The sequence below is a fragment of the Emydura macquarii genome, unplaced genomic scaffold (assembly GCF_026122565.2).
Source record: "Emydura macquarii macquarii isolate MOO-44397 ecotype Brisbane River unplaced genomic scaffold, CSIRO-AGI_Emac_v2 contig_3231, whole genome shotgun sequence".
NCBI classification, from domain to species: Eukaryota; Metazoa; Chordata; order Testudines; family Chelidae; genus Emydura; species Emydura macquarii.
Window position 1 is genome coordinate 225,307 of NW_027133368.1, and position 25,923 is coordinate 251,229.

General features: G+C 47.8%; 1 protein-coding gene and 1 long non-coding RNA gene across 4 annotated transcripts; both read right to left on the reverse strand.

Annotated features, from left to right (window-relative positions):
- Positions 1 to 1,561: 1,561 nt before the first annotated feature.
- Positions 1,562 to 24,770, reverse strand: LOC137142530 (zinc finger protein 850-like). 3 transcript variants are annotated; one of them, XM_067531938.1, is made up of 4 exons: positions 24,166 to 24,770; positions 19,361 to 19,439; positions 16,797 to 18,975; positions 1,562 to 3,736 (listed from the first exon to the last, which is right to left on the reverse strand). In XM_067531938.1, the coding sequence occupies exons 2-4, from the start codon at positions 19,428 to 19,430 to the stop codon at positions 2,974 to 2,976; spliced, it is 3,012 nt and encodes a 1,003-aa protein (XP_067388039.1). In that variant the 5' UTR covers positions 19,431 to 19,439; positions 24,166 to 24,770; the 3' UTR covers positions 1,562 to 2,973. The 3 variants fall into 3 exon arrangements, with proteins under 3 accessions (XP_067388039.1, XP_067388036.1, XP_067388038.1); XM_067531935.1 differs by lacking the exon at positions 1,562 to 3,736 and having other exon boundaries at positions 16,062 to 18,975; positions 24,506 to 24,770; XM_067531937.1 differs by lacking the exons at positions 1,562 to 3,736; positions 24,166 to 24,770 and having other exon boundaries at positions 16,062 to 18,975; positions 19,326 to 19,450.
- On the reverse strand, positions 4,344 to 9,367 carry LOC137142558 (uncharacterized). The gene is made up of 3 exons (XR_010916961.1): positions 9,209 to 9,367; positions 6,369 to 6,450; positions 4,344 to 4,428 (listed from the first exon to the last, which is right to left on the reverse strand). It is a non-coding gene; the product is annotated as an uncharacterized lncRNA (long non-coding RNA).
- Positions 24,771 to 25,923: the final 1,153 nt, after the last annotated feature.

Below are 25,923 nucleotides of genomic sequence, written 5' to 3' on the forward strand. Positions count from 1 at the left end.
GTAGTTCATCCCCTTAGGCTGAGGGAGGGGCTTTTAGCTGTGCCCGCCCACATCCCAGTACCCAAATAGATCCCTACTCTAGGGCTCCAAAGATTGCTGGAGCACAAGGTCCAGATCTCACAATAGACTCTTGCTGATTTACACCACCCGGGTATCCGACCCCACAGAAAACAGGAAGAAACCCATATTCCTGTAATTTACACAAGGAAAGTGAGGTGTTGTACCCAGGTATTGGTCCCAGGATATCAGAGAGACAAGCTGGGCAAAGGAATATCTTTTACGGGACCAACTTCTGCTGGTGAGCGAGCCAAGCTTTTGAGCTTACACAGAGTGCTTGGAAGGTATGTTGTTAGGCCCAGATTCTCAACCCTCCTATTGGAGTTAGGCACTGATCTGAACCTGGGCTTTTGTCCCTATCAAGAGGCTGGTCTGGATAAGAGTCTACTAAAGCTGCTATCTAGGGGAGTTAATCTGTTAGCTCACACAACGGAAGCCAGTGGTGAAGGTCTGAGGTTTGATCCTCTTAATTGTGCAAATGTCCAGGGAGCAGAGCACGATGGTCTTAGGTGCTAATCACCACTCCTGCTGGTGAGAGGTTTAGTGCCATGGCGCATGCTCCAGGCACCTCCAAACATATCCTGGAGAGGGAAGAAAGGGAAGACGTGGCCACCAGGCATAGAAGGGAGCGCTGGTGTTTTGGCAGGTCAGTTGTCCCGCACCACAGGGCAGGCAGAGTGTGAACCTTCAGGGAGCTGGCTCAGGGTAGGGGAGCACCCAATATTGCCCCCTGCTGCACTGCAAGGACCAGAGCCCTCCTCTGGGGGGAGGCTGAAACAAACCTCCTCACTAACTCTTTGGCCACCTCGAGGCCCCCCTCCCATCCAGTAGCACCACCCTGAGGTGAATCCCTTAGGGCCCAGAACATGGAGCTCTGAGTCAAAGCTCCAGGAACACTCAGGCAGGCTCTGCCAGGTATCCCTGCACCACACGCTTTCCAGACAGCATGAGCAGGGGGCGGGCGGCCTCCGGGCCCAGCGACAGAAAGAAACACCTGCTTGGGGAAGTGGTGCTGCTGCTGTGGAAGTTTTCCATCTAAAACGTTTTGCCTACGGCTAGTTGAAACGCTTCCACTGAATTCCAAAAAATAAATAAATCAAATAAAAAAAAAAATCAAAACCTCCCTCCATCAGAATCAATTTCAGCACTACAAAATTCCCTTTAGAAGTCCTAAAGGAAGTCATTTCCTAGAAGGTTAGGTGTTTAGATGTGTTCTTGCCTGAAAACCATTTTAGTCCTTTAAAAAAAAAAATTAAAATAATACAGCAATGCCTATCCTCCAGAATAGCTCTTTTCTGAATCTTTTCAATGGTTCTGTCTGTTTCAGGTTCAAGCTGTCTGCTCACATGTTTGGAGGTTCTTTGCACATAGGTTCCAGGGTGGCCTCTTTGAATTTCCACGCTACATAACTCTCAGTGACATATGACCAACTAACACCATTATCCGATTGGCCTGATTTGTCCCTCGACTTATCTTTTTATTCTATCTGGTATTAGGTTAACTAAAGTGTCTCCATGTACACGCTTTCCATTCTTACATAGAACATGTTTTTTGGAGTCTCCAAACACGTATGTTCCCCAGTTCATACAAGCAAACGTTCGGAGGAGACACGTTTAGGAAAGAAAACACATTACAAATATCAGATGTGATTCAATCCAAAGAACTTTGACAAGATGAGGGGAGAATGGTTTTGGGGTTGAGGAAAGCACAGCAAGTACAGAAAACATGTGTCAGTGGCGTCCCACACATCTGGCTTCCTAGGGAACCTATGTTGGAGAGGTAATTTGTCCACACCAAAGCTCCTCTGTTCAATAGTAGTGGTCTCAGAGTACCTCCAGCAGATCCACCCTGGTTACTTTTCAATGGGGCCTTTTCACACAGTATTAAAGGGGTAACTCTAAGGTGTAAACATCAGTCCAGCGGCAGGGCTGGATGGAGGGGAGGGGATTACCCTTTTGAGTTTGCTGCCAGAAATCTCATTAATGCAGAGTTAAGGTGACCCACTGTTGCCTCCTGTCTTTCCACAATTCAGAGGGTGGTTAAGCTGAACTCTCTATTTCCTGGTTTCCGGAGAGCTAAGGCAAAGTCTTCCACACCATCCCTCTGACGACCGTAGCCTCTGTCCCCTGGAACAGGCCAGAGGAACTAGGATCAAACCAGACCTGATTGGCCCCTGACAAAATCTGCCACTTTGCATTGTGTCATGTCCACTGATCCAGGATCTACTACAGTGGTCCACATAATGTGGGGTGGGACCCCCTGCCGGGGGCACGGAGGAACAGCCAGGGGAGAAGGGCACGGGGGGGGCTTGGGCCAGCCCACCACTCAGCCCCGCTCTGCCCTCATCTCTGCTTCAGCCCCACCTCCAGCTCCTGGCCCCCAGCTGCAGCTTTGATCCTGATTGTGGCTCGGCTGCTGGCCCCTGCTTTCGGCCCCTGGCCCCTGTTCTCAGCTCCTGGCCCCCCACTCCCGGGCGCAACTCCACTCCCAATCTCTGCCATGGACCCCAGCCCAGCCACGACTCTGCTCCAGCCCGGGGGGCATGGACACAGTCTATTATTGGGGGGGGGGGAGAGGGGAGCTTGAGAGAAAAAGTTTGGGGACCACTGCTCTACCATCACTCCTCTTCTGATGCACTCACTGGCCCTCCTTACGTTAGGTGTGATCACCAGGGGATGAGAGGGAACCAGTGGCAGGAGCTTGGATGGCCATCTGAGGAGAGGGACAGCTGCAACTTCCCAATCGTCCATTCCCCACCATCAAGCCCCCACCATTAAGCCACTTGAATCCCCAGTCTGTCAGTACCCCAGCCTTCATCGCCAACCAACCACAGATCCCACAATCCCCAGATGAGTGAAAGGAGCAGAACCACGAGGAAAACCAAAATAAACCCCCCAAACAAAACACTGTGGCTGTCTATTGCGTGTGGTTTCGCTGATGTCGAATAAGGTGCGAGCTGTTGCTGAAGTTTTTCCCACAGACAAGGCATTTATAGGGTCTCTCTCCCTTATGGATCCTCCTCTGATGTCTGCTGAGGTCTGCGTTCACACTGAAGCTTTTCCCACAGTCAGGGCATCTGTAGGGTCTTTCTCCCGTGTGGATCCTGTGATGGTTAATCAGAGTTGATCTGCGACTGAAGCTTTTCCTACACTCAAGGCACTTAAAGGGTCTCTCTCCCGTGTGGATTCTTTGATGTTTAATAAGATATGTCGTTGCACTGAAGCTTTTCCCGCAGTCGGGGCATTCATAGGGTTTATCTACAGCGTGGGTTGCCTGATGGATTAGAAGGTAGGAGTGCACTCGGAAGCTTTTCCCACACTTAAGGCACTCATAGGGATTCTCTGGTGTATGGATTTTCCGATGCGTGCTAAGTGTTGAGCTCAGACGGAAGGTTTTCCCACAGTCAGGGCATCTATAGGGTCTCTCCCCGGTGTGGATCGTCTGATGTACAATCAGGGCTGAGCTTGCACTGAAGCTTTTCCCACAGTCAGAGCACTGGTAGGGCTTTTCTCCAGTGTGGATCCGCTGATGTGTAATAAGGTGTGAGCGCTGGCTGAAGCTTTTCCCGCACTCCGGGCATTTATAGGGTCTCTCTCCCGTATGGATCCTCCGATGTCTTCTAAGGTCTGAGCTCACACTGAAGCTTTGGCCGCACTCAGGGCAGTCATAGGGTTTCTCTCCAGTGGTGATTACCTGATGGACTTGAATATCTTTAGTGTTCCTGAGAGTTCTGCCAGGAGAAGTGGCTTTGCCCTGGGCCTCCTCCATAGGGATCTTTTCCTCACCTAAGCTGTGTCGGCTCTCACAGCTGGCCATCTGCACGGGACTGCGGAAGACATTCCCTTCAGAGCTTCCTGCTACCACCCCCTGTGATTCCGCTTCCTGCAGACACTTCTCCTCCTTTACATTCACCATCCCCTCTTCTGTTGGAATAAAGAGGGAAAATTCCAAGTCATTTCTTTTGCTGGGAAGTAAAGAATCCTTGGGAAGGGGCAATGGCAGAAATAAATAGTAACAGTATGATATGAAATTAGGGACCAAATCCCCCAAAGCAGAAGGACCAGTTCAGCTTCCACATAAAATCTGAATATTCAGGAAAGGAAGTGGGATGAGGAAGAAAAGAGTGGTGTCTTCATGAGTCGGGGAAGCTATGAGGATGTGACCGCTGTTGGGGCAAACCTGACCAGGTGAGATAGAGCAGAACTTGGGGGGACTCACAGGGCCTTGGTATGAATCCCAGCTGCTTCCTTCACTCACCCATGGTTTCTGGGTTGGTTTAATGGACTCCTCACCTGCGCACGTGCAGCTCAGGTTCTCTCCTTCCTCTGCATCCAAAGGGCCCGGCTCCTCCCCTGGCTCCATAGGAGAGATCTGGAGTGGAAACAGAATTTTTATCTACATCCTGCCGGCATTTCACCCAGCAGAAACTCTCCCTTTGCTTGGCTAAGGTGGTTGCAATCCCAAAGCATCCAGTAGTTTTAAAATCATGACAAATCTCAAAACCTCCTTTTCCAAAGTATCTGGTACAACTAGGTGGTACCCGTTCCCTTTACCTGCGGGTCTGTCCCATCTCACATGTTACTGGAAGTCCGAAACAGTATGGACTGTCATAGGAATGTACAACTCAAACTGTATTAGGTATATGGACTCTGTGGAAGAGGTAACCTCAAATGTATGAAGCTAATGTGCCCTAAAAGCTCAAAAACAAAAAGGCAAATAAAAATAACCCAAAATGTATGCATTTCTTTTTATTTAAATGTCTTTTGGGTACATAACTCCTGATTTTTGAATTTTTGTGGTTGTCAACCTATCTAGACTCAGTAAAAATTACTATAGAAATTTGCATTTGAGAAATATTTCATACAAGATAGCATAGCGGCCTTAGGGCTAGGTTTTTAAAGGGTATTTAGGCAACTAGTGGGATTTTCAAAAGCATCCGGGTGCTTCCAACCTTTAAAAATCTGGCTTGTGGTGAATATTTGGGAACCAAGTTCTACACACAAGTGTGACATGTAAAAAAACACTTGGGTGGGTAGAAAGGCAAAATAACAGTGGACAAAGGCAATCGCATTGGTGGGTTAAGGGAAAGAGAAGAAGTGTCGACACCAACCCAGGAAATCAGTCAGCCTTGAACTCACATGATCCCAAAGAATAAGCTTATGTATAAAAGCAACGAAATAAAAGAACAAAGATTTAGAATTAAAAACTAATATCGCAATATAAACAGAAAGTGCTATACTAGAAACAATGTGAGATGTGATTGCTGAAACTAGCAGCTTAATATTTTCAGTGATTATTTACTATTAAATGTATGCACAATGACATCCATCTGCACAATGTTAATGAAGGTAAATGATGAATTGCTAAGAGTAATACAATTACATTTTAAACAGTGAATAATTAAAAAGGCATGAAACGACATTCAGAGTGGATTACAATCAGAACATACGGAGGCCAAATTTGTGAACCACTGTGAGGCTCAGTGGAGTCATATAAATTGATAAGAAATTATTTTAAACAGTAAAACATGTATGATTATTATAATTTGTGGAGGGGGCTTTGTAAACTATTTCACTGAATCAAGTCTTCGTTAGCAGCTCAATACATACAATTTTTTAAAAAGGCTCCAGAGGTGATCCTGACAACTACAGACAAGTGAGCCTGAACAGTGCCAGGCAAATTGGTCAAAACTATAGTAAGGAACGGAATGGTCAGACACCTTGAGGAACACAATTTGTTGTGGAAGAGTTAATACGGCTTTTGTAAAGGGAAATCATGCCTCACCAATCTATTAGAATTCTTTGAGGGTGTCACCAAGCATGTGGACAAAGGTGATCCAGTGGATATAGTGTACTTAGATTTTCAGAAAGCCTTTGACAAGGTCCCTCACCAAAGGCTCTTAAGCAAAGTAAGTGGTCATGGGATAAGAGGGAACGTGTACTCGTGGATCAGTAACTGGTTAAAAGACAGAAAACAAAGGATAGGAATAAATTATCAGTTTTCAGAATGAAGAGAGGTAAACAGCAGTGTCCTCCAGGGATCTGTACTGGGACCAGTACTTGTTCAACATATTCATAGATGATCTGGAAAGAGGGGTAGACACTGAGGTAGCAAAATTTGCAGATGATACAAAATTACTCAAGATAGTTAAGTCCAAAACAGACAGAGTTACAAAGGGACCTCACAAAACTGGGTGACCGGGCAACAAAATGGCAGATTAAATTCCATGTTGATAAATGCAAAATAATATACATTGGAAAACATAATCCCAACTATACATATAAAATGATAGGGTCTAAATTAGCTCTTACCACTCAAGAGAGAGATCTTGGAGTCGTGGATAGTTCTCTGAAACCATCCTCTCAAGGTGCCTCAAAGAGCAGTCAAAAAAACCTTAACAGAATGTTAACAACTATTAGGAAAGGGTTAGATAATAAAAGAGAAAATATTATAACATCACTATATCAATCATTGGTATGCCCACACCTTGAATATTGCATGCAATTCTGACCACCTCATCTCAAAAAGATATATCAGAAATGGAAAAGGTACACAGAAGGGCAACAAAAATGATCAGGGGTATGAAACAGCTTCCATATGACAAAAGACTGGGACTGTTCAGGTCCCAGGGATGGAGGGAGATATGATAGAGCTCTATAAATTCATAAATGGCATGGAGAAAATGAATAGGGGAGTGTTATTTACCCCTTCACCTAACACGAGAACCGGGGTCACCCAATGAAATTAATAGGCAGCAAGTTTAAAACAAACAAAAGGAAGTATTTATTCACACAATGCACAGGCAACTTGTGGAACTCATTGCCAGGGGATGTTATGAAGTCCAAAGAAAAACTGGGTTTAACAAAGAATTAGATAAATCCATGGAGGATAGGCCCATTAATGGCTATTAGCCAAGATGGTCAGGGATCCAACCCCATGCTCTGAGTGTCCCTAAGCCTCTGACTGCCAGATGCTGGGAGTCGGTGATGAGGGATGGGTCACTCAATCATTGTCCTGGTCTGTTCATTCCCTCTGCAGCACCTCGCACCGGCCACTGTCGGAAGACAGGACACTGGGCTAGATGGACCATTGGTCTGACCCAGTGTGGCTGCTCTTATGTTATGTTCCTGTCACATCAGACAGGGAAGTGCTGCCTTGTCCAGGCATTGGGCTGCACCATGACTTTATGAATGGCCCTGGGGAATGAACGCTGAACTGTAGGGCTTGCGGAGGAGGGAAGAGAAGCCCCTTTGCTCCTCACACCCTATTTCCGCAACCACTGCTCCCTCAACCCCTATGGGGCCGTTTTTATTCCATCTGCCCCTCTCTATCCTGGGGTTACTCCTCTCTGCTGCTGTCAGGCAGCGCCTCAACCCTATTCCAAACCCCGGTTCCCACCCCCACCCCTGATTTTGCCCCTGGACCCCTCTGTTTATCCCTGCCACCAGCTGCTTGACCCCCCTGTGCAGTCAGACTGGCCCCTGCACAGACACTGCCCCTCCCCTCCCCTCCCTTCCCCTCCCTTTAACCCATGAACAGCAGACAGCAGAGCGTCCCCCCCAAGGGAGGGGAGAGGCTCCAGCTGATGTGACTGAGGACCCTCAGTTCCTACAATCTGGCTCAGGACAGTAACAGCCAAGCAGCATATTCTGTCCTGCAGCATGACTTTGTCACATCACTGGCCTCTTTCACCAGGGCCAAACCCACCAAAACATGGCTGGGATAGTCACAGAGACTGAATCAAACCCTGGAGAAGAGCAGAATCCCAGGAGCGGCTCTGGGGGATCCCCTTCCCCCTCTCCCCCTGACATTGTCCCAGGGCAGCACGTTCCCCAGCAGCGCAGGAACCAGGCAGGGACAGGAACTGGCTTTTCCTCTCTCCGCTCCTCACCTTGTCCTGGGACAGTCAATCTGCCCCAGGGGCTGCAATGACTGGGAAAACCTCCCCAACTATTTGTAACCTGGGAAGTGGGCGGGTGCACTGCTAAAGGCCTCTCCCCCAGCCTCAGGGGAGGAATCATTGAGCTCTTACGGGGAACAACTAATGAAAAAAACCAGGAAGGGGCGTGGAGGGTCAGAGGTTTAAATGAAGGGAACCAGAATGGGACACCAAACAGAGAACCCCGGACAGCGCCCACTGCCCCCGGAAGGTGTCAAGGGAGCCAGAGGATGCTGCCCAAAGGAACTCCACCCAGATGTGGGAACAGACTACGGAACGCAGATAGGCCCCACAGTCACAGAGCACCCCCCCTGCCAACCTCCTCTCCCTGGTCTTGAAGATGGCCAGTTTGACCAGGGCTAAGAGGAGGTTGACGAGGCGGTCCCATGACTTTGTGGGGCCACAGATGGGGTGTGCGTAGACGAACAGGTGCGGTGAGAAGTGCAGCCAGAACCACAGCAGGAGGTTCTGGAGGAGCCGGAACGGGAGCTGCAGCCTGGTGCACCCCAGATAAACGTGCACCAGGGTCTGTCTCCCTCACGCCGCAGGAGGGGCAGGTGTCGGGGCAAGGGATGAACCACGCCAGGTACGGGCCCGGGCTCACGGCTCCGTGAAGGAGCCGCCAACTGATGTCCCCAGCGGGCCGTGGGGTCAGGGTGGAGAACAGACTGGCCACCAGAGATCCTCGCCCTCCGCAGGTGGCAACAGGTCCTGCCTCTTGGTGTCAGGGCGGGACACGAGGGCGAGGAAGTGACAGGTGTGCGGCACGAGTGTGTAGAGATGGTCCCTCGGCGCGGTTTGAAGCAGGACACAGCCGGCTTGGTGTGTGGGGAGAGGGAAGCCAGGGGGTCTCGCGGGGCCGGGGACAGGAGGGCTGGGACTCAGGGGAGGGGGGCGCCCTCTGGCAAGGCCTGCTCCAGCTGGGCAGGGCCGGGAGCCGGGAACCTCCCTCCCCGCTCATCGCCCCTCTGCCCCTGCCAGCCTCCCCCTGCCTCCTCCTCCCCTCCGGCCGGGAGACTCGCCCCCTGGCCCCTTCCCGGGGCTGGCTCGGCCCCTGCAGGCGCTAAGGGCAGCAGAGCCCGGCTGTGTCCGGGGGTGGCAGCAGCTCCGGGACCCGCAGAGCCCCGGGAGCAGAGATGGGGCGAGGAGGGGCCGTGGGGGCAGAGTCACTTTCCTGCCCGGCCCCGGCACGTTCCCCGGGGCTCCCCTCACCTGCAGCCTCCGGCTCGGGAGCTGGGGTCGGGGCTGCCCCAGGGGCTGGTTCCAGGCGCTGGAGAAAGTCCCCCGCGGGCTGGGCACAGAGCGGTTCAGTGCCGGTCTCTCCCTTCCGCAGCACAGAGCCCCTGGGGGAGCAGCAGCTGCAGATCCAGGCTCCCGCCTCCCAGCTCACAATGGAGGAAGCAGCAGCAGTTAGTAGCAACAGACCAGAGCAGCCAGGTGGGCGGAGACAGGAAGGACCAGCCAAGCAGTTATTCCTCCTCCCCAAGCCTGACCAGCCGCTTCTCACTTAGCAATTAGAGGAGCCCTCTGGTGGCAGGAATTAATGAGACAAACTCACTGACAAACTGACTCCTGGTACTGCAGAGTTATCTGGCCCAGCGGCTGGGGGCAAGCTATAGATGTGATGTCTTCATTTTAATAAGGCTTTAGACACAGTCCCACACGACAGTATCAGAAGAAAACTAGGGAAATGTGCTGGAGATGAAACGACTGGAAGGTGGGGGCACAGCTGGTTGAAAGACCATAAATAAGAGTAGTTATCAATGGTTCATTGTCAAACAGGGGGGATGTATGTACCTAGTGGGGTCCCAAAGGGGTCTATCCAGATCCGATACCATTCAATATTTTTATCAGTGACTTGGATAATGGAGACAATGCTTATAAAATTTGCTCATGACACCTAGCTGGGAGGGATTGCTAACATTTTAGAGGATGGGATTAGAATTCAAAACAACTGTGACAAAGTTGAGAATTGTTCTGAAAACCAGATGAAATTCAAGGGTGATGTACTTACACTTAGGAAGAAAAAAAAGCAAATGCATAACTAAAAAATGGGAAATAACTGCCTAGGCAGTAGCACTGCTGAAATGGATGTGAGGGTTATAGTGGATCACAAATTCAACATGAATCAACAACATGATGCAGTTGCTAAAAAGAAAATCTCTTTCTGGGGTGTATGAACAGGAGTGTCGTATGTAAGACACAGGAGGTAATTGTCCTGCTTTACTTGGCCATGGTGAGGACTTAGCTGGAGTAGTGTGTCCAGTTCTGGGCACCACACTTTCAGAAAGATATAGACAAAGTGGAGCGAGTCCAGAGCAGAGCAATGAAAATTATAAAAGGTTTAGAAAACTGGCCCTATGAAGAAAGGTTAAAAAAACTAGGTATGTTTAGTCTTGAGAAATGAAGAATGAGGGGGTTGCAATAACAGTTCTCAAATATGTTAAGGACTGTTACTAAGAGTGGGGTGATCAATTGTTCTTCATGCCCACTGAAGATAGGAGAAGTAATTGACAATCTACAGCAAGGGAGATTTAGGTAAAATATTAGGGAAAACTTTCTAACTAAAGGATGGTTAAGTTCTGGAATAGGCTTCCAAGAGAGGCTGTGGAATCCCTGGTATGGGAGGTTCTTAAGAACCGGTTAGACAAACACCTGCCAGGTATGGTCTAGGTTTACTTGGTCATGCCCAAGCACAGAAGGCGGGACTAGAGGACCTCACAAGACAACATTTCTATGATTCTGTGTGTCAAAGTTGCCCAGTGGTATTTCAAGCCCTTTCGTAATGTTGAGGAGTTCAGCAAAATGCCAACCTTTGAAAACCGTGACATACAGAGTTAAGGTACATGCCTGGTCAACCTTAACTGTGCCCTCCCTGGAGCTGGCAATGTCTACTGGGAATTATCTGCATGCATTCCAGCCGCATTTACTGTGTTAGGTGTAGCTATATTGAATGCTGGAGACATCAGTGGGAGTCACTTGGTGGAGGTGTGATTGTGGTGCTCAGAGATCTGGATTTGAGCCTCCCTATATGTGTGATCAAAGGAACAAGGTGTGTGCGTACCTTGAGGGATGCACCAGTGTGCACCATTTCAGTTTTGAGTTGTGTAGGTTGTTGTCAGCAGCAGGCACAGGCGGTCTTCTCACCATGGGAACTATCAGCAATGAGGTAGGATGTTAGAAGAGTCTGTGTGTTTAATGATGGGTATATGAAAGTACAGTGTTAGATGGAATCCTGTGAGTAAGGGTGAATGGACTGTGAAAGAAGGTTAAAGGAGCTGAAAATTTAACAAGTATGGGGATGTTTCTGGTGACAGGTTCAAGCGTTTGAATGTAGAACAAGGGTAGGTAGCACACCTAAAAACTAGTGTTCCCTTAGCAAAGATGTGTTTGACTCTGTGCTACAGTTATCACATGTCCTATTACCTGAGCAATGTGCGCTATCTACACAGGCAGAATGCAGGTGTGTGTACTGTGGGTGGACTGGATCGTCACCCAAGAAGAGCAGAGTTAAGGTTGCATTAGTGTGTACCCTAACACTTCATTTGCTGGTTTTCAGAGGTTTGAGTTTTGCTGAAATTGACATTCTAAAAGGGTACAAGATCCTCCGGGCAACCTTAAGTCTGTGTTAATGAAGTTTTTTGTCATTTAATTTCCTAGTTTTTTAAACAGAGAAATGTTTGTTGCAGGGTTAGTGGTCATTTAGACAGTTCTAGTACTCACCAAGGTTTGCATTTGATATGCTACTGTGGCTAGATAATAATAAAAGACCTAGCTTTTATATACTGCTTTTCAGCAGTAGATCTCAAAGAACTTTACATAATTGTCCCCATTTTACAGACATGAAACTGAGACATAGTGCGGTAAAGTGACTTGCCCAAGGTCACCTCACAGGCTAGTGACAGAGCTAGGAATAGTCTCTGCGCAGATGTTTATCCACTAGGTCCCACTGTTGCAATGTGGCTCCTCAATGATCCTCCCCAGTGCGTACATTTTTTATAGTGGAATAGGGATAATGGTCCTGCTCTGAAATGTTTGGAATGTGTAGCTACTAACTGGGGTGAGAGCAATCTCAGATATGGTCTATGTCCCAAAATATTCAGTTTTGTTACATGATGGTTACAGAAAGAAATGCCTGTGTGGCTTGGGAGAGCCAGTATGCCTCATTTCAGCGTTGCGATGTGTAGGTTGTCAGTAGCAGGACACAGGGCCTTTCTGTCATGAAAATTTTAAGGAATTGGATGGGAGATAAGTGTGGTCTGTGGGTTTGATGAAGGCAGAAGGGTAAGTGGAAGTACTGTATTAGATGGCATTGTGCTCATAAGTGTAAAGATGCTGTAAAAGAGGTTGAAGGAGTTATAAGATTTAGCAGACCTGGTTTTCTTTCTGTGCAGTAGGTTAAATATTTGAGTATTGGGCAGTGTAGGTAACTCCAATTTGATTAAGTGCAAAGGCAGAGTGAGAGTACGGACATCTGTACGCAATTACTTAGTCCTGACCTAATCCTGGGTCCTGATAGCTGCAAATTTTCCCATAGCAGGAACTCTAGATAGGTAGTCACATTTCCAGGAAGAGCATATTTTTCAGGCCACCACGTAGTTCATGAGTAGATGTGTGTTTCAGTCACCACACATTAGAATATTTCAGTGGCACACATGCCTGATTTTCAACTGGTAGTTTGGGATAACACCTCTTTTTTTCAGTCGGGCTCCATGAGAACGGTTATGTCCTCCAAAATGTGCAATGTCTGAAATGATAGAGAAGGCTCATGTAGTATGGCATGGCCATTGACCTTCCTCCAAACTCCATTTCTTTGAAAGAAAAAATTTCAAAAACGTTGTGATTTTAAAACTGACTATTCCCTCAGCACTTTTGTCAGTGTGATGAACCTGGCTGTGTCCAGGGAGCATCTGGGGCCTGAGGCAGTCCTCTGATGACATATGGCAGTTCAGTTAAAAAAAAGTTATAGTTTTCTGTTTTTGAAATTCCAAAAGGATTTTTTCTGTGCTTTTTCACTGAGCTATTTGAGACAATAATCCTCTATGTCTTGTCCTGTTCCAGGCCCCTCAGCCTCTACAGGCTGCAAAACTGCCACAGCTCACCCACACGGCAGAAGCCCAGCTCCCTGTGCCTTCACGTACTGCTCCAAGAGGAAGCGTTTCTTTGATGAACTTACGGCTGATGTTCTGGACAGGGCCAACAAGCAGGTTGAGTGCAAAGGGTCCTGCAGCAAGAAGACATGTCGAGAGCCAAGCGGAAAGGCTCAGGCTGGCTTCGCAGCATGAGGACAGGGTAATAACATGGGAGCAGGCACTTGCGTCATAGTTCTTGGAACAGGAATAGCAGTTAAGGGAGGAAAATAGAACACAACAGAGAGGGAATTGTTTGAGTGGCTGCTGTCTCTAATGGCCATGTCCCCTCTGTGGTACCCTGGCCTGCATTCCAGGAACAACTGGGACAACTCTATGGCTGGATAGCCAGTGTAATCGGGCCCTATGAGTGGCTGGACAGGGCAACTGGGCCCCATGGAGTCCTCAGTGCTGAACGCCTCTCTTGTGGATGCCTTTTCCCCCCACCCCCAGCACCAAGTATGCAGCAAACATGGAAGGAAGGGAAAGGAGAATGGGGAACCAGGAACAAGCGATAGTGTGTGGGGGGTGTGGGGGGGGGTGTGTGTGTCTTGTACATAGTTTAGCAGTTTGCACTTTTTTGTGCCCTTTGTTTGTGATTACTTTGGAAGCTGGTTGCTGGCATTCAATAGTGTGCTTTTCCAATACTTAGGTACAAAAAAAAAGTTTTTATTTAATAACGAATTTTATTGCCATCACTGCAAAACATGGCATAATGTGTATTTCAAATAACAACGGTAAACCCATAATCAGGGATAGCTGTATTGAGACGTGTTTTGCAAGTTATCTACATCCATCTGCACTGTTTCCTCCCCCCAGTTCCATTTCATAAGTGGTCACGTCATCCGAAAGCACACTGCCTGGCCATCAATGCCCCCTCCCGCACAAACAATCAATATCTCACACTCACACAATGTTGCCTGGATAGATGCAGCTCCAGCTGGGGTAGCTGCACTTTCTGGCTGAGTACACCAGTTTAGTGGCCCCTCACTGTCACAGGTCCATTCACGGGGAAACAGCTCCCTTTTGGCTTCACAAAGATTGTAAAGAGCATAGCAAGCCCCAGTCGTGCGGACAGCATTAATGACATGGGAATCCAAATGGGTCTGTAAACATTACCACTGGGTAACAATCGGCCAAACACACATTCCACCACCATTCTATGCCTGCTGAGAGTATCATTCAACTTTCTTTTGCCAGGGCCTCTGAGATCAGGTTATGGCTTCATAAGCAAAGGCAAAAGAGGGTAGGCAGGGTCCTCCAGAATAACGGCAGGGACAGTAACTCTGTTTATGTCAACGTCACGTGTGGGGAATAAAGTCCCAGCCTGTCCGTGACTGTAGACACCCGATTGGCAGAAAGCCTTGTCATCATGAACTATCCCAGTGCAGCCAATGCCAACATTCATAAATCGGCCTCTATGATCTACCAGGTCCCGTTTAACTATGGAGCAGTGTGCTTTGCGGTTTATGTAATATGTTCCTTGAGAAGGGCAAGCTATGAGCCCCCTCAGTGGTCCCAGCCCAGTTTGGAAACCCTATTCTCTCAAATCCAGCAATTACTTCAGGACTTTTATGACCAGCACCTTGGGGTAAACCACACACCTGACTGCCTCAGAAACCTCTGCCATCACTTTACCCATGGTTGACTTTCCAACACCAAACTGGCTGGTAGTCTGTAGCAGTCTGGGGTAGCCAGCTTCCAGAGGGTTATAGCAACCTGCTTCTGGACCGGGATGGCCACCCTCATGCATGTGACTGTACGTTGAGGGGTTGGGTCAAGCTGCTCACAAAACTCCAGAAATATAAACTCCCGTCCTATAAAAGTTCTGGACCCACTGCTGGGCCTCTAAGGTCTGTATGATGATGTCATCCCACCAGTCTGTGCTTGTGGTCCTGTTCCAGAAGCGCCGGTCTATGTAGGGGGCATCAGCAGCTAGACCCACTATCATGAGCAACATCAGCTCATTCGAGTCTGCAATGTCTGTGTCCTCCTCCCACTGCTCCGTCATTAGCTCTGTCAGGTGCCTTCAGGGGGTCAGAAAATGAGGCCAAACTGCCCACCAGTGTCTCATGGAAACTCTGCCTGCATCCTGAAACAGGAGCAAAAGTTCAAACAAGAGAGGTTCTTGAAATGGCGTCTCCTCCATGTTGCTGGCTGCAGTTGCTGGGAGCGCACAGTTCAGAATGATGGCTTGGCAGGATGTGTTGGTGGCTGTTCAAACTTCTTGTAATGTGCAGTGTGGACGGTCAAGATTTCCCACACAGCAGCAAGAGCAAAGGGCTCAAAGAGCCACACTTCAGGAAGATGCTAGGAAGTCTGCCATATGGTTGGTTGGATTTGGAGTACTGCAGTGTGGATGCTGGAGCCCTGGGTTAAAAAATTATTAACCTAGAGTTGGCAATCAGTGCAGATGGTCAAGCTCTGGTTTCTCAAACCCAGAGTCTGCTGACTTGAGTCCCACTAATCCTGGGCTCACATTGCAGTGTAGACATACCCCATGTCAGCGGAAAAAAAAATTCTGTTGCCATACGCTGCACCTACCCAATGGCCAACATTTCCAGGAGGCCCTTGGGAGAGTCGTCTTCTCAAAAACATTTTCTTTAAACTGTTCTGGAAATATTCTCCCTCCCACAGAGAATTCATTTTAACATTGTTTAGAAGGCGAGGAGAGGTTTTATTTTTAAAGGCAGAAGAGGGAGGGGCTGAAAGTTAGAACTTGGTTGCAACATGAATGATGGACAACAAAAAGAAAACAGAGCAAAGATGCTGGAGAGCATATTTCATTTTGAAAGATGATTTGTAAAACCAGGCTCTACTTTAATACTACCCACAATGAGCCACTTCTACTCAAAATACCAGGGTTTGAGGATGGAGGAGAAAAAGAATGAGCTCAGAATATTGGGGGAAAAAACATTTGTTTGAAAGTCACTGTATATAAGTAACACAAAGAAAAATAGTATTTAGTGACAGTGAAGGTGGCATCAGGACAAATGCCAGCCACCCAGAACCTTAAAACATGGGAATCAGAAGGGAAAAGTTTCCTGTATTCCTTGCCACTTTCATATCAACTACAACATCATGGATAACATGCACCAACTCTCCATAAGGCTTTCACTTCCATTGCTAAGAGACACCAAAAAGAAATATATATCCAAATTTATCACATCCAACCCTCTAATGCAAAACCTGACAGGTGAAGTAGTATTCTCTAGTATCAACAATTCAACACAACTGACTCTTCCACCGCCTGTGTATTTGGGAACTTAATTTGCTTTAACAGTGCTGAAGTCAGAGGTATATTGCTTTTTCCTTCTCCAACAGAGAATGAAACTTTTAAACTCCAGGACAGTTCTCCCATCTCAGTTTCCAAGTAACCCACCCACCAGCACCCAGGCTCCCTCTCCCATTGGTTGTGCTCATCCAGCAACAACCAAACTTCCAAATATTCCATTCCCCAGCACCCACCATTTTGCCTCCCATATCACCAATCTCTCAGTACTTCCAGGACCCTGTCTAAACGCCATGGCATTGCACAGATCATGTAAATCCATAACGGGTACCCTGTAAAACCCAGCCAACAATTGCATAGACTGCATAAGCCCCAGAGTGTAACAGAACCATGGAAAACACCATAACAAAAGCAACAACAGAATATTGTGAACATCTATTCCATGTGTATTTTCTGATGCCTTATCAGGTGCGAGCTCTGACGGAAGCTTTTCCCGCACTTGGGGCATTTATAGGGTTTCTCTCCCGTATGGATCCTCTGGTGTGTTTTAAGAAGTGAGTTCGAATGAAAGCTTTTCCCGCATTCGCTACATTTAAAAGGTCTCGCTTCGGTGTGGATTCTCTGGTGTCTAATAAGGGCTGAGTTCACACTGAATCGATGCCCACAGTCAAGACATTTATAGGGTTTGTCTTCTGAATGGATTCTCCGATGTCTCCGAAGGGATGAGCTGTCAGTGAACCTTTTCTCACACTCGAGGCATTTAAAGGGTCTCTCTCCTGTGTGGATTCTTTGGTGTTTCATAAGGGCTGAGCTGTGGCTAAAGCTTTTCCCACATTCAGGGCATTTATAGATTTTCTCTCCTGAATGGATTGTTTTATGTTTAATAAGGCTTGAACTGTCACTGAAGCTTTTCCCACATTCGGGGCATTTATAAGGTTTCTCTTCTGTGTGAATTCTCCCATGTTTAATAAGGCCTGAGCTGTCACTGAAGCTTTTTCCACAGACAAGGCATTTAAAGGGTCTCTCTCCCGTGTGGGTTCTTTGATGTACAATAAGGGCTGAATTCACACTAAAGTTTTTCTCACACTCAGGGCATTTGTAAGGCTCTTCTCCCGTGTGGTTTCTCTTATGTTTGATAAGTCCTGAGCAGTCACTGAAATGTTCCCCACAGACAAGGCATTTATAGGGTCTCTCACCAGTATGGCTTCTCTGATGTCTAGTAAGGTGTGATCTCAGACGGAAGGTTTTCCCACAGTCAAGGCATTTATAGGGTCTTTCTCCCGTGTGGAGTCTCTGATGTACAGTGAGGTCTGAGTTCACACTGAAGTTTTTCCCACAGTCAGGACATTGAAAAGGCTTCTCTCCAGTGTGGATTCTCTGATGGGTAATAAGAGTTGATCTGCGATTGAAGCTTTTCCCACACTCAAGGCAATTAAAGGGTCTCTCTCCTGTGTGGATTCTTTGATGTTTGATAAGGTATGACCTTGCATTGAAACTTTTCCCACAGTCGGGGCATTTATAAGGTTTATCTATTGTGTGTATCCTTTCATGAGTAAGAAGGTAGGAGCTCACTCTGAATTTTTTCCCACATTTGATACACTCATAGGGTTTCTCTGCTGCATGGATCTTCCGATGAGTACAAAGGGTTGAGCTCAGACGGAAGCTTTTCCCACATTCAGGGCATTTATAAGGTTTAGCCCCTGTGTGGATTCTCTGATGTCTAATAAGGCATGAGCGCAAGTTGAAGCTTTTCCCACAGTCAGGGCAGTTATAGGGTCTCTCTCCCGAGTGGATTGTCTGATGTACAGTAAGGGCTGAACTCATATGGAAGCTTTTCCCACAGTCAGTACAGTTATAGGGCTTCTCTGCCAAGTGAATTTTCTTATGTTTTATAAAGGCTGAGCAGTCACTGAAGCTTTTCCCACAGTTGGGGCATTTATAGGGTCTCTCTCCTGTGTGGGTTCTCTGATGTTTAATGAGGTCAGAGCTTGCACAGAAGCTTTTCCCACAGTCAGAGCATTTAAACGGTTTATCTACAGTGTGGGTCCTCTCATGTGCGAGAAGGTAGGAGCGTACTCGGAAGCTTTTCCCGCATTTGAGGCACTCGTAGGGTTTCTCTGCCACGTGGATTTTCTCATGTGTCCTAAGTGTTGAGTTCTGACGGAAGCTTTTCCCACACTCAGGGCATTTATAAGGCTTCTCTCCAGTGTGGATTCTCTGGTGAGTAACAAGGATTGATTTCCGATTGAAGGTTTCCCCACACTCAGTGCATTTATAGGGTCTCCCTTCAGTGTGGATTATCTGATGTGCAATAAGGTCTGAACTCACACTGAAGCTTTGTCCACACTCAGGGCAGCTATAGGGTTTCTCTCCTGTGCTGATTCTCTGATGGGCTTTGTTACTTTTAGTTTTCCTGAGAGCCCTACCGGTGGAAGTGGCTTTTCCCTGTGGTGTCTCTACAGGGATTTTTTCCTGACCTTCTGACCTGCATTGAGACTGGCAAGCCACCACCTGCTCAGGATTCAGGGAACCATTCCCTGCCAACCTTCCTGGTAAACTCCCAGGTGATTCCGCTTCCTCCAGACAATTCTCCTCCTTTATCTTCACCATCCTATCATCTGTTGGAATAAAGAGGGAGAATTGAGACCCAAGTCATTTCTTATGCTAGGAAGTAAAGAATCCTCTGAAAGGAAGAATAGCAGAAATAACAATGATATGATTGGAAATTAGGGGCCAAATCCCCCATAGCAGAGGGACCAGTTCTGCTTCCAAGTGTCACCTCAACACTCAGGAAAGGAAGGAGGATGAACGGGAGAGAAGTGTATTCGTGAGTCAGTCAGGGTGGGAAGGTAGTCATGATGGACACCTACCATGAGGATGTGACCTTCTGGGACAATGCTGACATGGGTGAAAAGGGGCAGAGATGGGGAGCTCATGGGAGCAAAACCCAGCTGTTTCCTTCACTGACCTGTGGTTTCTGAGTTGACTTAACAGACTCCTCACCTGTGCAGGCACCTTTCAGCCTCTCCCTTTCTTCTGCATCCAAGGGGCCCGGCTCCCGGCCTGGCTCCATCAGAGAGATCTGGAGTAGAAACAGGCCCAGGTTAAATGGAGTGTGGACTCACTGACACTGGATCCGTTTATACGCTCGTATGTATCCGGGTGAAATTTTTACTGATCTTTTATTACAGAAGAGGAAAGTTGTGTTTAAAAGCTAAGAGTTAAAATCAGACACACGGCTTTTCTATGGGGTGGGGGTGGGGAATGAAGCTTTCATTCTCTCTCCCATCACGAACTGATGCCATGTTAGGTTGTTGCTATGACAGGGCCCACTGCATGTAGCCAGCTGAGAGACAGTGGGACCTAATGGATGGGAATACGACAGGCCCTAAGGAGACCTATGTTCTATTCCTAACTGTGTCCTGGACCTGAAGAGCTATGATCTCTTCCTCATTCTTTTCTTCAAGGATAAGAGACTTACTGTTCAAACACCATGAGTCAATTCTTCAAATATCACCCCTCTGAGCCCACCCCACGTGTATTCCTGGCCCACAGTATTCCCAGAATGACTCCTGAGCCGACAATGTAGTGAGGGAAAATAAAGATGCAACCAGAGCTACAATTAACATTAAAGAGGAACCTAGAACCCCAATCGGGGTCAGTGCCCTGCTGGATCACATGCTGTATAAATAGAGTAAGAGACAGGCCTTAGGAGATGGGGAATGGGTAGGAACCATATAACGTATGCCTGTCCCACCTCTCCGGGCCCTTAATCTATCCCCCAAACCATATGCCAGGGATTCCCAAACTTTTTGTCATCACGACCCCATTTTAATGAAGTATTTCCTGCCAGGACCCCAGACAGCATGGAGGATGCCATTTTGCTCTTCGCAGAATGTGACCTCGCACACACCATACATGCAAAGTCAGGCTGTGCAGAAATGGCGTCCTCCCCATATTCGGGATTGCTGTGACCCCATCTACTGATGGCTTGACCCCATTTGGGGAGAACTCTTATCAAAGTTTCGTTCAAAGAAGAACTCTCCTAGACTCTATCATACTGAGAAAAGACTTGGCCAGTTTATTACGGCGCAGGCCAGGTGTAGTGTCAGAACCTGCTGAGAGTGAATCATATTTTGCTTCCCTGTTTCCTGTTACAAAAACAAACCCACATTCTTCTTTGTATGCATCGGGCTAGTGAATTCTGGGAGAGAGGAGTTTCCCTCTCAGAATTCCTCACCTTTTCCCGTCTTGCAGTTCTTGTGATGTCAGGGTTTTTTTTTATTAAATTCATTATTAGAATTCATATGATCATACCACCTAGGAACTCTAGAACTGGACCACGCTCACTTTGCCCTAGGCATTGTACAAACACAGCACATAAAAGATTTCCCCTGGCTTGAGGAGCTTCCTTTCTAAATACGAGACAAGAGACAACAAATGCAGACAGACCGATGTGGACTACAAAGAGGCATGATGGGTAGTGGTCTCCAGGGACCAACAGGCAAAGAAAGAGTTTTTGGATAAATAGCCTGGTTTCAAACTTGCTCATGGCTTTCTTCCTGATCCAGAAACTGGACAGGACCCCTGGTCCACCAAAGACCCCAATCCTTGGAGAAAGAGTGGAAGGACTGGGCCTACTGAGGTCCCATAAGACTGGGTGCTTGTTCTGAGCTGAAGCTGTGATGAACTTGTAATAAAGAAACCTCTTTGGATTCAGGGTTTGAAGGACTGCCCCCTGCCAGAAGCCATTTTAGGGTTGGGGATAACTCTGATAGGCTTATTAGCATGCCTGTAGGTTACTTTATTGTTTTGATAGGTTTTTTCCTATAATGCTTTTTAACTTACGAATAAAGCAAACTTGCATGGGAAGTGGTGTGTGGTCCCTTATAACTGTAGCAATTTCACCAAACCATCTCAGAAGAGAAAGCAAGCAGGTGTCCTTAGGCAACCTGTCTGTGCTGGGAATAACACAATGAAGGCAGGGAACAGTGCAGCTTGGAAATACCCTAGTGAGGAGGGAGACGGACTTGAGTCTCCACCCAAGAGAGGCAACACCTGGGGAGCTGGAAGGCTGAGGGCATATCTACACTGACGATGGCCAATTTGCCACTGTCAGATCGATCAATCCAGATCGCTTGAGTGGACGTGAAGACCCGCTCAATCGAGCCGGAAGTCGATCTAGTAAAACCACTTCCAAAAAAGGCATAGCATGACGAATTTCCTGTTGGCGCAGCGCAGTGGAGACAGCGCGCTAAACAGAAGTTACGAAGTCGATGGAAGTTACACAAGCTACTCTACGCAGCTTGCGTAACTCCCGTGGACTGCCGCCGAATCTCCTGGTAAGTATAGATCAGGTCTCAGCGTGGATGTCTTTACTGGACCACAGCAGGGAGATATAGGTGCAGTTGCTCTGAATGGTGACACATTTTGCAAACCTGCTGTAGTCAGTGTTTGAGTGAAGTCCAGGCATAGGTAGTTCCTATTTGCTACACCTGACCACCCAAACCTAAGTTTTGCCTTACCAAACAGAAAGCATTCATCTGTTCTACCGTGTTGATGGGCTCTGTTCCTAACGCGTTCTGTGGTATCTGGGAGAGCACGTTTGCCACTGTGTGTCGGGCGTTGCTCGAAGACAGAGCCAAGGTTGCCTTGTGCAGGGTGATATATTCCTCCATTTTGTGCTCCCTGGTTTTCAGAGGCTGATTTTAGCAGCTCTCCACATGCTGGAAGGGCAGGAGTCAGCGCTGGGCAACCTTAACTCTGTGTTAACAGAGCTTGTGGGTCGTTTGTTCACTTGGCTTTTTAAAAAGGATTTCAGCAATGCCAGTTTCCACAGCCCAGCTTTCCCCTTCCACTGCCTCTGCTTCCTTGGCAATGATTACCCAGGCCACGGAAGATCTTGGTTGCATGTTAGTCCCTTCATTGCCCTTGCATCATCTCCCCAGCTCAGAGGCTTCCTAACTCTCTTACAGTCCAGCCCAGTCCTCCTCCCCATGAAGAGACAGACTTTGGCAGGGGCTCTGTAGGTTGAGGAGCTGGGCAGAGGATGCATGAACAGTGCAGGGATTGACATGGGGTCACTGGGTCTATTTTTTTTTTTTTTTAAGGAGGGCAGACATGAGGGGCATGGATAGAGGAGAGGGGGTTATGGATGACAAAGCAGACAATGCCCTACATCCCTCACTCCGTAACTCTGATGCCCATCCTTCCTCCTCCCCCAACGCACACACACTCCCTTGCACTTCTGTGACTTCCCTTATCCTAGGAGCAGCACCCTGCGAGGATGCATGAACCTGAAGACCTTTCCCCGCTGCCCATGGCCACGTGATTTAACTCATTTTTAACTGTGTGATATGAAGCCACTGTGAATAAAACAATTATTTATTGGAGACACTCAGTCTTTGGTATTTATACGGTCAGAGATGTACGAAGTAGTTAAAATGTTACTCCGTAATACTAGGCAATGTTAGCTAAGGGAGGATCTGATGGATCTTTTATTCCTGTGTAGACGCACCCTCAGTCCCTCTGTACCTCAGTTCCCCCTCTGTACAATGGGGATAATAGCTCTTCTCTGCCAGAGAGAGGTGGTGTGAGCATATATGCTTTAAAAATTGAGAGGTGCTCAGATACTTTGATGCTATAAACACCTTAGCTAGAATTTTCCAAAGATATGAAAAATAAGTATTTGATTATGAGTAATATTGAATGTTTATATGCCGATGTTTAATTATGGCTATAACTATCATATATGTATTGCAAAAGATACTGGACTAAAAGTTAAAAGGGCTTGTCTATACAGGAAAGATATACCAGTATCAACTAACGTGTGAGTTTAAACGTATAGTGTTACAGTGGTATAACGCCCCAGGGGGACACTTACTCCAGTATAAAAAAATGCCCTTGGTTGGTTTAAATTTATATAATTTAGGAAGGGGTTTAATCTAAAGGGGGGGGGGGGGAAGCACTCTTATTTTGGAAGAATAATGTGCACTTGGGGGTTAAATTGGTATAATTGTACTGGTATAATCAGTAAAATTTTCCAGTGTAGACAATCTCCAAGGTGCTGGAGATAGAGGCACAAAACAACATTTCAGAAAGGCAGTCCTGCTTGTGGATCAAAGGAAAAGGAAAGAGTTTTACAGCAACCTAGGAAATCAGGCAGCCTTGAAATCACATGATGGCAAAGAAGAAATTTGGGCTAGAGGAACATTAAAAAAGAACCAACATTTTCAACCCCACTGGTAAAACAAACAATCGGAAACGTGACAGACTGAGCCATGGCTTCTTAGCCACCAGCGTCCATTGGTAGCTTCCGTGATTAGTTCCTGGGATGCATGTCTTCACAATGACATCCCGCTGCACAGTGTTAATCACGGTCAATTACAACGTGCTAAGGACGATCCCTCCTGCCCCAGCCCAGCCGGCGGCGTGTCTCCCCCTGCCTGAACTCCAGCTCCGGCACCCTGGCCCCGCTCTGCCCCTCGCCTTCACTTCCCTCCACCAATTCCTCACGTCCCTCCCTCTGGCTCCCTTTGCCCCCCCCCGTTAATTGCACGGAGCAGTTGGGGAGAGCAGCAGCTTTAGATGGAAGGGCGCATCTTCCCATTGCTCCGCCTGCTCAGTAACAGCAAGGGCGCAAATTCGGATTGGAAGCAGCTTCTGACACTAAATAGGGGCTGTGTCCAGGGGGGCAGCAGCGCCGGGATCCGCAGACCCCCGGGAGCAGAGATGGGGCGAAGAGGGGCCGTGGGGGCAGAGTCACTTTCCTGCCCGGCCCCGGCACGTTCCCCCGGGGCTCCCCTCACCTGCAGCCTCCGGCTCGGGAGCTGGGGTCGGCAGAGCCCGGGGCTGGTTCCAGGCGGCGCAGACAGTCCCCCCGGGCTGGGCACAGAGGGGTTAATGCAGGTCTTTGCCCGGCACAGACCCGGCTGGGACCAGCAGCGGCTCAGCCCCGGCTTCCTAGGCAAGATCACAAATGGAGGCAGCAGCAGCAACTGACCCAGGAAGCTCAACCCCTGATATCCTGAAGAAAGACAGAGCAACAACAGCCTTCTCTCCCTCCGCCCGGGTGGGCTGGACTGAAAAACAGGAGCAGGAGGGAAAAGAGCCAGGAATCGGTCCAATCAAAGCTACCGCCTCACCCACCTTGTCTCTGGGGCTAGAACAAAACCAGGCACAACCTCGTGTGCACAGACGCCAGGAGGCAGAATTAACCCTTTCCGGCTACTCTGGATTCGAACCCAGCCCCCTGAGCATCCTTCATTCACTGTGTGTTCTAGTGCCGGGAGGTGATATTGATGTGAACCCTCCCCCGAAGTGCTGGTCTGCGGTGTCATGACTTAACATGGTGATCTAACCCCTCCAGGCTTGGCCTTTTTCTCACCAGTGATCAAACTCTGCTGCTGCTGCACCATCAATCCGATTTCTCCCCGCCCCCGCCTTTTCCCACTGAAGGGAATTTTATAGAAAATCCACTCCGATACTGGCCCCTGTCTATGTATTGATTATTAGTGTAGTGGCAAACTTACTTATTTTTCTCTCTAAATATCAATGTTGCTATAAAGTCCCTCCCCCCCCAGTTTTGCCCCTTTCCCTACTAATTAATCAATGTCACTTTACATTTTGGATTTTGGGGCTATGCCCCTTAATTACTGAATATTCTTTATCAATTGTGTCAGTTTTCTCTCTAATCAAACATTGCTCTTGAAATCTGAGATTTTTTCCTTATTGATACAAAAATAATATAATATTGGGATAAAAACCCAAGATTGGCCAATTTTCTTCTCTCATTGTTAAATGATATACACCGCTGAATTAGTGGAGGGAAATCGTTACCCTGAGTCATTATCCCATTAAGCTCTTCAATGATCAAGTTGCCCTCTCAAAAAACAAATGATTGCTCTATGAGTTTTAGTGAACCCAGCATGATTGCTGATTGAAGTGAGTTGTTCTGCATTTAATAAACATCAAAGCCAGGAGCCTGCCCCCATCTGGGGGAATGGTGTCTCCCAGCTGCTATCAGGGCAGCTGACCAGACCCTGTGACTGGTGGTGGCACCAGATGGGGCCTTACAGGAGAGTTATCCCTCCAGGAGGCTGCTGTGTGTGTGACTAGGTTCCTGATCCCCTTAGGCAGTATCTGGGGTGTCTAAACATTTCCATCACTTATCATCCTCCTGCTGTATTCATCCCACACATTCCCATCACCACTTTCACCAAAGGGTCCCTCAAACGCCTGACAGATGGACTTTATGGGGGTCATTAGTGGTGTGAATGGCCCTATGTCAGCAAGAGGAGCAATATCCCCAAATGACAACTGCCCAGCTCTTTGTTTGCCCTCTCCCAGCTGTTGACCTCCAGCCAAACCAGCCCCTCCAAGCACCAGATGCCAATCAACTGCCCCACTGCCACAACTGTCCCCTCCCACCTGCCACAGGACTTTCTGGCTCCACCCCCGTCCTTACCTCTATTAATGTAGCATCACCCAGGGCTACCTGCTGCCTGTGTCAATGGCTGGGCCGGGAGGGACTAGCACTTTTTAATTATGTTTTCATAGGTTTTAAG